Below are 12,313 nucleotides of genomic sequence, written 5' to 3'. Positions count from 1 at the left end.
TGACATTTACATACATACACACCACACATATACACAGACACATACATATTAATGATATATACATACACACCATACTTATATACACAGACACATACATATTAATGACATTTATATACATACACACTACACTTATATACATACACATACATATTAAAGACATATAAATACATACACACCACACATATATACACAGGCACAAACATATTAAATACATATACATACATACACATCACACTTATATACACAGACACATACATATTAAATACATATACATACATACACATCACACTTATATACACAGACACATACATATTAAATACATATACATACATACACATCACACTTATATACACAGACATACATATTAAATACATATACATACATACACATTACACTTATATACACAGACACATACATATTAAATACATATACATACATACACATCACACATATACACAGACACATACATATTAAATACATATACATACATACACATCACACTTATATACACAGACACATACATATTAATGACATATACATACATACACAGCACACTTAAATACACCGACACATACATATTAATTACATTTACATACATACACACCACACATATACACAGACACATACATATTAATGATATATACATACACACCATACTTATATACACAGACACATACATATTAATGACATTTATATACATACACACTACACTTATATACATACACATACATATTAAAGACATATAAATACATACACACCACACATATATACACAGGCACAAACATATTAAATACATATACATACATACATACACACTACACGTATATACACAGGCACAAACATATTAAATACATATACATACATACACACTACACGTATATACACAGGCACAAACATATTAAATACATATACACACATACACACCACACTTATATACACAGACACATACATATTAATACATATTTATATATACACACCACACTTATATATACAGACACATAAATATTAATGATATTTACATACATATACACCACACTTATATACACGGAAACATATATAATAATGACATATACATACATACACACCACACTTATATACACAGACACATACATATTAAAAGACATATACATATATACACACTATACTTATATACACAGACACATACATATTAAAGACATTTACATACACACACACTAAACTTATATACACAGACACATACATATTAAAGACATATACATTCATACACACCACACATATACACAGGCACATACATATTAAAGACATATACATATATACACACTACACTTATATACACAGACACATACATATTAAATACATATACATACATACACATCACACTAATATACACAGGCACATACATATTAAATACATATACATACATACACATCACACTTATATACACAGGCACATACATATTAAAGACATATACATATATACACACTACACTTATATACACAGACACATACATATTAAAGACATATACATACACACACACATCACACATATACACAGACACATACATATTAAAGACATATACATACATACACACCATACTTACATACACCGACACATACATATTAAAGACATATACATATATACACACTACACTTACATACACTGACACATACAAATTAAATACATATACATACATACACACCACACTTATATACACAGGCACATACATATTAAATACATATACATACATACACACCTCACTTATATACACAGACACATATATATTAATGACATATACATACATACAAACCACACTTATATACACAGACACATACATATTATTATTATTATTATTATCGGTTATTTGTAGAGCGCAAACAGATTCCGCAGCGCTATAAACAAAGGCAGAGTACAACAAAACATTTATATGGATCTAACGGGTAGAGGGCCCTGCCAAGAGTCGCACTGTTGTAGTCAGCTCTTAAGAAGGTGATCTACAAACAGCTGGACTCTTAGGCTTAAATGCTAAGGGGGTTCAGGGGCATGGGGGAAGAAAATCTGGTATAAAGAAAGGTTAGTGTAGGTTGTATGCATCCCTGAACAGTAGAGTCTTTAGGGAGCGCTTAAAGCTTTCAAAACTAGGGGAGAGTCTTGTGGAACAACGCAGAGAGTTCCACAAGATGGGAGCCAGTCTGGAGAAGTCCTGTAAATGGGAGTGTGAGGAGGTAACAAGAGAGGAGGAGAGTAGGAGGTCATGAGCAGAGCGAAGGGAACGGGAGGGAGAATATCTGGAGACAAGGTCTGAGATATAGGGGGGGAGCAGTGCAGTTGAGGGCTTTGTATGTCAGAGTGAGAATTTTGTGTTTAATCCTAGAAGCAAGAGGAAGCCAATGAAGGGATTGTCAGAGAGGTGCAGCAGATGAAGAGCGTATTATATACACAGACACATACATATTAATGACATATACATACATACACAGCACACTTATATACACAGGCACATACATATTAAATACATATACATACATACACATCACACATATATACACAGACACATACATATTAATGACATATACATACATACACATCACACATATACACAGACACATACATATTAATGACATATACATACATACACATCACACTTATATACACAGACACATACATATTAATGACATATACATACATACACACCACACATATATACACAGACACATACATATTAATGACATATACATACATACACACCACACATATATACACAGACACATACATATTAATGACATATACATACATACACATCACACTTATATACACAGACACATACATATTAAATACATATACATACATACACATCACACATATACACAGACACATACATATTAAATACATATACATACATACACATCACACTTATATACACAGACACATACATATTAAATACATATACATACATACACATCACACTTATATACACAGACACATAAATATTAAATACATATACATACATACACATCACACTTATATACACAGACACATACATATTAAATACATATACATACATACACATCACACTTATATACACAGACACATACATATTAAATACATATACATACATACACATCACACTTATATACACAGACACATACATATTAAATACATATACATACATACACATCACACTTATATACACAGGCACATACATATTAAATACATATACATACATACACATCACACTTATATACACAGGCACATACATATTAAATACATATACATACATACACATCACACTTATATACACAGACACATACATATTAAATACATATACATACATACATAGACATCACACTTATATACACAGACACATACATATTAAATACATATACATACATACACATCACACTTATATACACAGACACATACATATTAAATACATATACATACATACACATCACACTTATATACACAGGCACATACATATTAAATACATATACATACATACACACACATCACACTTATATACACAGGCACATACATATTAAATACATATACATACATACAAACTACAAATACATACACAGAGATACAAAAACAGCCACTGATAAATTATTCTGCTCTGTACAAGAGTATGATTGACATGCACAAGGTTCATGGTGCTTATAGACTAATGGAAACGCTTCAAGAACCATCTGAGACTGTGCACAGTGGCGCTCTCAGAGTAAAAAGCTAAGCAACCTTAATTTTAGCACAGCTTATATTGCAAATCTGCTAATAAAAGTATTCTGGGGCTGTAAAATGGTCACCATACGTTGTATTAGAATGACTCATTAATGGACCTGGGACACCTAAACAGTTGGCCATGATTCAGCTTCATATAAAATGCTATGATATAACTGTGCCAGATGTGCTCAGTCACAGACTAGACTAACACAATTATCACATTAGCTTTTCTATAGGAGCTATTTACTTGTCCTGGGGGATGAGCATACTGAATGACTTGTGAACTCAACTCAACAAGTTTTTAAATGCGTGATTGAAAATCTGTGAGCTCTGAGCTCATTTAATGAAGCAGATGTGTTTTTCTTGCATTGATTTGTACTCATAGGGTCACCATTAATCCATACCAATCCCAAGTGCTTCAGGTACAAATCAGTCTTACTGATATACAACTGTACAAGGACGGTTAGCCAGAGAACCTCTTCTTACATTTATAGATTACATCTTGCCAGGGATTTGCATTGGAGTCACACAGGGCAAGGAGATTCCTGTGGACTTGCTCAAAGCTGGAATAATGATGAGATATGAGGACATATGAGAGGCACAATTCATTTAGTCTCCAAATCATTTCAATGTGACTTTTCACAAATAGCATTGATCATTAGGAAAGTGTGCCTGACAGTGAAGGGGTTAATTTAATCATGTTCTCAACAAGCATCATTTATGGTAATTCCTTCAACCTTTGGGTGATAGTCTATATATATAAATCAAAAATGTGTTATTCTGATATACAGTAAGTGTACGTGTTAGTTGAGTGTATGAGGTATGTGTGTTAGGAGTGTGTTTGTGCTAAGCATGTGTGTTTGAGTTACATGTGCGCATGTGTACGGTTTTGTGTGTGTGTGCGCGCACCCATAGGAACACAATATAGTTTCCCTGAAAAATTATCTCTTTACATTTATTTAAATTAAAGATTGACTCTTTAATCAATTCAAGGATATAAAAGTGTCTTTGAATTATTCATATAACAAATGAGTTAGGTGATTGAAGAATTTATAAGGTGATATATTTAGTTGTAGATCATGTGACACGCTAAAGACACAAATTCATAAAACATAGCATAATATAAAGTCTTCAGCAATTCACAGGCCTCTCCTAAAAGCCAAATCAAGCTGCAATACCAGGGCAGTTTTTTTTTGTACAGGACATTAATGTTTGAATTATGTTACTAGTTCATTCTCAGCCCATCTGCACATCTTCATTTGCAAGCACAGCAATTCATATTAAATCTAGAGCACTTGAAGGTTATTGAAGCAGTGATTTCTGCACAACGTGGACATAAAGTAGTAAATGTATCTCAGTAGAGGAAACAGAAACATTGTACACAGTGACCGACCGTACCTTTGTGTTATTGCCAATCCACCAGAAGTAAGTGAGTGTTCCTGAGTGTGATGGCCAAACCACAGCGGTCATATTGACTTCCTTGTTAGTAATAGCAACGAAAGGAACTCGTAAATGCACATGCTCCACCGGACCTGAGAATCAAGGGAATATATGACTATTTTTATGAAAAAAACAAAAATGATACTTTCTTCAAAAGCCAAATTAATTAATTACAAATTATTTCAGCACTGATTAAGATTCAGGCGTAATTACTTTAATATTCAATTAAACTAGAATTAAAAAGTGTCACCCTAGTGCATTTTAACTCCTTCCTTGCCACCATAAACCCAAATTACTCCCAGCACTGCTGCACCTATAAACTTATTGGCACTAATTCCTTCTACTGCACTTATCTCTGAACTATGTCTTCCTCATCCAAGGGAATCCCTTCTCAAACTCCCCAACTGTTAAAGTTCCCCATCTAAGTTATAACCCAGCTGAGATCTTCACAGTGATGCCAAAACTGAGCTACCCACTCTAAAGTGTTCCAAGCAGTTAGAGTCTGTAGCGACGCATTTTGCACAAATGATCACCTCACTGCTGGCACACAGAACAATCACCAATTACAAGCACATGTCACCTTAGGGTGTTTAGGCTACAGTTCATGTACACATCAAAAACTATCACTAAACCACTGTTAGTTTTTACTAGATGCCTTTTTGCTAATACCCATATATTGCAAATATAGTTCTAAGCAAATGCACTGATGTGTATAACAATTATTCATCCTCAGCTGATAAAATGCTTATTGACTTTAGAAAAGAGTAAAATTGATAGCTAAGTATTTTTTCTCTGTTGATTGTATCCATTAATAAACTCTACACATTATTCTTTGGTAACATCTATTCCCATCTGTAATGATGACTCAAGTAATTCTCAACGTCTTACATTCAATATCCTTCAATTTAACCGTTTCTCATCAATTCTCACATACTATATGTTAGCACATGCTAGGTACTTAAAACTGCTTGTCTTGCTCAGCACGCTTTTGTTTGAAACCTCAAATACAGCATTGCAGAATAAATAAAAATCTTCAGGTTTTCATCTAACAGCCCAGATGCTTTGGGAAGCACAGGGCCATTTTAGGAGCAAGTTCTTGCCAGTAAACTTTGATTTTGCAGATAAAATGAAACAATCCCAAAGAAATTAGTTTGCTATTGCCCGCTAACAGCTCCTTTTGTTAGTTAACAGCCCAAGGTGAAGCCAAGAACAGTTACTGCTTTAATAACAGGTTGTTAAATACCGACATGATTGATATTAAGGGAATTATTACCGTTATAAAGTTGCAGGGCACATTCCATCTTTCACTCTGATAACTTGTAGTGATAAAAAGCTATAGTTACCCAACCTGCACAGGAATTAACTTTTCAAGAACATTCCACATGGAATAGCATTACAAGTGATGTGTGTGATTAACCCTTAGACAGCTGACTCCTACTTTTAAGCAATAAGAACGCAGGATCGACATACCATGTTGGCAGCCAAAAAAAACACTTTTTGTTCTCTACCTCCACAATTTTCATAACATTATACATATGAGCACTAAAAACCTCTCTGACAGCAAGTTTTATTCCTGTGGTTTGTTTGTACAAACTCTAGGAATTTTATAAAAAGGAGTTGCTATGAGAAGGTGTTTGGGAAAAATGATGTGCTCAACTGGTCTATCATTAAAATATAAAAATAATGCTGTTCATTTTTAGAAGTCCATTTTTATTTAAAACTATTTACAATTTAAGATAACGCTCATTGCTTTAAAGGAACGCTACTATAAGACCATTTAAATATCTTATTAACAAAGATGATACACCACTGACTCTTACATATCGTTTTACATAGGTGAAGTATAATAGACACAGTGGGCTCCACTTATGAAGCAGCGGATGGTATTTCAAAACCCCATCGTTTCAGGCTCGCCTGAAGTTAAGAAGCAGCGTTCATAAGACTTCTGCTCCTTAACCTGTCCGCCACCTTGAAATCATCCCGATCCGATCATGATGATTGACAGCTTCTGCTAGCGGCCGATTTGCCACCAGTGAACAGCATTGCATAAGCATTTCACCAGAAATGCTTGTGCAATGATAAATGCAGACCATGAGGCCTATTTAACAAATGTCTGTCGGACCTGATCCGACAGTGCGGATCAGGTCCGACAGACATCACTGAATGCGGAGAGCAATACGCTCTCCGTATTCAGCATTGCACCAGCAGTTCTTGTGCCAGCAGGGGGTGTCAATCAACCCGATCGTACTCGATCGGGTTGAATTCCTGCGATTCCTGTCCGCCTCATCAGAGCCGGCGATCAGGGTTATGGAGCAGTGGTCTTTGAGACCGCTGCTTCATAACTGCTGTTCCTGGCGAGCCAAACACAGGCCATCAAGCTCCATTCGGAGCTTGCTAGATAGGCCCCACTGCATGCTGTCTGCATTTAGCGATGTCGAGCCCCAGTAGATCAGTACACAAATAAGAACGAGTGAAAGCTCAGTTCTTAGTAAATCTAGGAGTCTGTGATTACGTAATTAAAGAGACATGAATGTCAACATTAAGGGGCCCATTTATCAAGCTCCGTATGGAGCTTGAGGGCCCGTGTTTCTGGCGAGTCTTCAGACTCGCCAGAAGCACCAGTTATAAAGCAGCGGTCTAAAGACCGCTGCTCCATAACCTGTCCGCCTGCTCTGAGGAGGCGGACAGACATTGCCGCAATTCAACCCGATCGAATACGATTGGGTTGATTGACACCCCATGCTAGCGGCCGATTGGCCATGAATCTACAGGGGGCTGCGTTGCACCAGCAGTTCACAAGAGTTGCTGGTGCAATGCTGAATGCGGAGAGCGTATTGCTCTCCACATTCAGCGATGTCTGTCGGACATGTTCCGCTGATCCACTGATGTCGGACAGACACATAATAAATAGGCCCCTAAAATTAATAATTCAGGTAGAGCACTTTTTTCAAACCTGTCCTCAAGCCTCCCCAACAGGCCAGGTTTCCAGGATTACCATGGAGAAGGTACAATAACCATGTTTACTAATCATCTGATTGTTTCACCTTGTGCTCCAGTTCAGATATTCTATATATGCTATTTTTATTAAAACCTTTCAATATTCACCTCTGTTATTGAGTTTGTCTCTCGCTTCTTTTGGTATCCTTTGTTGAAACATAGTTTCTTCCCATAAAAACATACAATTGCATGTGTCCTGGACCCTATATGGAACAGTGTTTGTAATAACGGTTCAAATAATGTTTTACACATACAACTCAAAACACATGCACACTCCTGTGCATATTTCAGTATGCTTTAATAGAAAGGAGCTATGTTTTAATAAAGGAGGCAAATTTCAAATTAGGAGTAAATTGCAAATTTTTATAAAATTAAATAATCTATCTGAATCAGATCCCTTTAATCAAACCTTGTGTAGCTTTACCCATGAAAAAAACAGCATTTTTAAAAGTCTTTAGTAGCTTCTGTTAGATCCTACTAATTTAATAAAAGCTGTGATCTTAAAAGAAATGCTAGTCAGAAGTTTGCCAGAATGTTGGGGTATTTATCACAAACAAAAATATTGCAAGGAATACATTTGCCCATTGTTAGAAATAATTTATGTGCAGCACGGTCCGATTGAGTTTTCCTTCGTTGGGGGAAATATATCTTACTGAACCCTTAAAGTAGAACAATAGGCAAAAGCAGAATGTAACTTACAAGTCACATGTAGATACAAGACAGCACTGTCGATGCCTACGTTGTTCTCAGCGTACGCGGTGACCTGGTATATTCCTGCATTCTTATATACATGCTTTATGCCATCTTCTATCTTACTAAAATTTGCATAAGACACAGCACTTCCGTCTCCAAAATCCAACTGAATGTTTATTCTTTGAAGGTCTCCCTAAAACAGAAAAAACACTAAATTTGTGTCATGTTAGGAAACAACACTCATTATATATAACATATAGGTAAGTTTCTTGAAATAAGAGAGTTTAAGGTGAACATCATTTTAATTAATTGGTCTGATTGCAACATTTAGCTAATCACTTGTATTCATTTAATCATTAACTGTATTGCAAGTGTGAGGTTGTAACCAGCGCACACTAGGGGCCAAATTATATATGCGACGTTGACCGCAAAAGCCAGCGACGCCGGTTTTGCTATTGCATATACAGCGCCGCATACAAAGGCCTGTATATTTCACAATTTTTACTCCCATAAGCTAACATAGAACCGCGTCACAAATTGGTATCACATATTCAAAGCAAGGACTTACGCTGCGAAAATTTAGAAATTTTACTCACACATAGGTAGGCGCAGCAAGCCTTACGCTGAAAATGTGAGCACCGTAACTCCCGTTACTGCCTGAAAATATTAACAATCACCTAACACATGCGCAATATCTATCTACCTGTCAACCGTCAACCCCCACCGCAATAACTAATAAAACTATTAACTGCTAATCCGCCATTCACCCACATCTCAATAAACGTAATAACTGTATTAACCCCTAATCCGCCATTCACCCATTCACCCACATCGCTATAAACCTAATAAATGTATTAACCCCTAATCCGCCATTCACCCACATCTCAATAAACTTAATAACTGTATTAACCCCTAATCCGCCATTCACCCACATCGTTATAAACCTAATAAATGTATTAACCCCTAATCCGCCATTCACCCACATCGCAATAAACCTAATAAATCTATTAACCCCTAAACCACCAAACCCCCACAACGCAATTAACCTAAGTAAGCTATTATCTCCTAAACCGCCAACCCCCCACAACTTAAATAACTAATTAAATTACTAAGCCCCCTAACCTAACACCCCCTAAATTAACCCCAATTACCTAAATTAAAAAATACTAAGTTACAATTAAAAACCTTACATTACTTTTAAAATAAAAAACACTAAGTTTAAATTAATCTAAAATTACAAAAAATAAAAAGTCTAATATTATATAAAATAATAAACCACATTATCAAAAATGAAAAAAAATAAACCTAATCCCTATGAAAATAACTCCCCCCCCCAAATAAAAACACCCCCTAATCTAAACTAAACTACCAATAGCCCTTTAAAAAGGGCCTTTTGTAGGGCATTGTGCTAAGTTAAACAGCTCTTTTACCTTAAAAAATACTAAGTCCCCCCTCTAACAGTAAACCCCCCCACCCACCAAACCCCCCAAAATAAAAAAATAACACTATAAACCTAAGCTACCCATTGCCCCTAAACAGGGCATTTGTATGGGCATTCAGCTCTTTTACTGCCCTTTAAAAGGGCATTCAGCTTTTTTACAAGCCCATTAAAATCCCTATTCTAAAAAAAAAAAAAATATTAACTCTAACCCCCAAATAGGTACTCACCGTTCCTGAAGTCCGGCAGAGAAAGTCTTCCTCCAAGCAGCAATATCTTCTTCCATCGCGGCGATGTCTTCTATCTTCATCCACGACCAAGCCGACGAGGAGCGGAGATGAGGGTGGAACAGAAGACCGGTGTCTGAGGAGCCATCGAGCATGGACATCCTCTTCGTACGATCTTCAAATTCAAATCAGCCAATAGGATGAGAGCTACTGAAGTCCTATTGGCTGATTTTAACAGCCAATGAAGATAGAAGATGTCGCCGCGATGGAAGAAGACTTTCTCCGCCGGACTTCAGGAAAGGTGAGTACCTATCGTGGCATCACTAGGGTTGGTGTCACCCGGTGCGGTGTTATGGTGTCACCCCCCTCCCCCCAGAAAGCAGACACACACAAACACAAAAACACAGGCACACACACATACAAACACTCAGGCACACTCAGACACACTTAAAAACACACTCAGATGCACACACAAACACTCGGACACACACAGAAAAACACACACAGAAAAACACTCAGACACACACACAAAAACACTCAGACACACACACACAAAAACACTGACACACACACACAAAAACACTCAGGCACACACACAAACACTTAGACACACACACACACACAAAAACACTCAGACACACACACAAAAACACTCAGACACACACACAAAAACTCAGACACACACACATACAAAATATGTAAACTGCACTGCATTAATTATAAAGCTCATGCCTAGAGCTGCTCCCTGGCTCAGCAGAGCATCAAATGAAAGAGAAAAAGAGCACTCTAAAAATAAATCACTAAAGAAAAGGTTTAGGCATGCAAACTATGAAAATTCTGCTCTCTGTCAGTGCACAACCCGGGGCCACGTGCCTACCGCTTCTTATGGCCAATCACCTCTGCACTCTGCCCACCCCCAGACCCTCGCCTGCCCTCCCCTCCTATCTCTTCAGTGTGCACTTAGTGTATCTTAATCATAGCGGTCTGGTGGGCATCATACATGGTTCCTTCACTTTAGAGACAGTGTCAGACAGTCATGCAGTCAGGTGCCAGGCATCCCCCTCACGATTTCCGGTTCACGTTTAGAGAGATAGCACAGCAGTGAGTGACTCCACTGCTCCACATGTCACTGAGCAGTGGGCACAGATAGGCAGGCAGGTTTAGGCTAGCAGCGCAACTTCGCAAGCCCCACGGCACGCCCACAACATTCATAGTGAAATTGGACAGGGGAGGAGCAAAGTACAAACAAGCAAAAGCAGCCGGGAAAACTATATGTGGAAATTGCAGCGCTGGCTCAAGGGGCAAAAAAATTAAGTGTCTACAACTTCCCCAGTCCCACTAATGTTCACAATAAAAAAATCTATGCATCTCTACATTGTATTTCTTTGAATTTCAATAAAATAAAAAAAATTAAAAAAATTCTGGTGGTGTCGCCCCCTGGAGGGTATCACCCGGGTGCGGCCCGCACCCCCCTAGTGATGCCACCATTTGGGGGTTAGAATAGTGATTTTAATGTGCTTGTAAAAGAGCAAAATGCCTTTTTTTAAGGGCAGTAAAAGAGCTGAATTATTAATAAACCCCCTAAACTAGACATGTAATAGTTTTATAACAAATGCACCTTTGTTAGTGAAACACGGATATTCGTCTCATTTTAATTTTAAAGAAAACAAAGGGATAATGACGATTTCAGCAGTATTCATTCATTTCCTTTAAATAGCTAAAAATACTTAGCTATGTGCGCTTGAGAGCCTTGCTAACCAGCTTCTCTTATTCGCAGAGCCCATCCGAACTAACAGGAGGCTTAGCACGGCGACTCCCAGGG

The 12,313-nt window shown here is 37.0% G+C and overlaps 1 protein-coding gene across 1 annotated transcript in view; it reads right to left on the bottom strand.

Moving 5' to 3' along the window:
* The window catches only part of SORCS3 (sortilin related VPS10 domain containing receptor 3), a 1,163,020-nt gene that overhangs the window by 109,618 nt on the left and 1,041,089 nt on the right, over positions 1 to 12,313 (bottom strand). Inside the window, exons 19-20 of the mRNA XM_053693001.1 lie at positions 8,833 to 9,019; positions 5,095 to 5,228 (exon numbers count right to left, since the gene is read on the bottom strand). Coding sequence (XP_053548976.1) covers positions 5,095 to 5,228; positions 8,833 to 9,019 — 321 coding nt within the window. The remainder of the gene's footprint in view (positions 1 to 5,094; positions 5,229 to 8,832; positions 9,020 to 12,313) is intronic.

This window comes from Bombina bombina, chromosome 9 (genome assembly GCF_027579735.1).
Source record: "Bombina bombina isolate aBomBom1 chromosome 9, aBomBom1.pri, whole genome shotgun sequence".
In the NCBI taxonomy this organism is placed as follows: Eukaryota; Metazoa; Chordata; class Amphibia; order Anura; family Bombinatoridae; genus Bombina; species Bombina bombina.
Note: the sequence above shows the minus strand (reverse complement) of the source record. Positions and strands in the feature narration are given on the sequence as shown.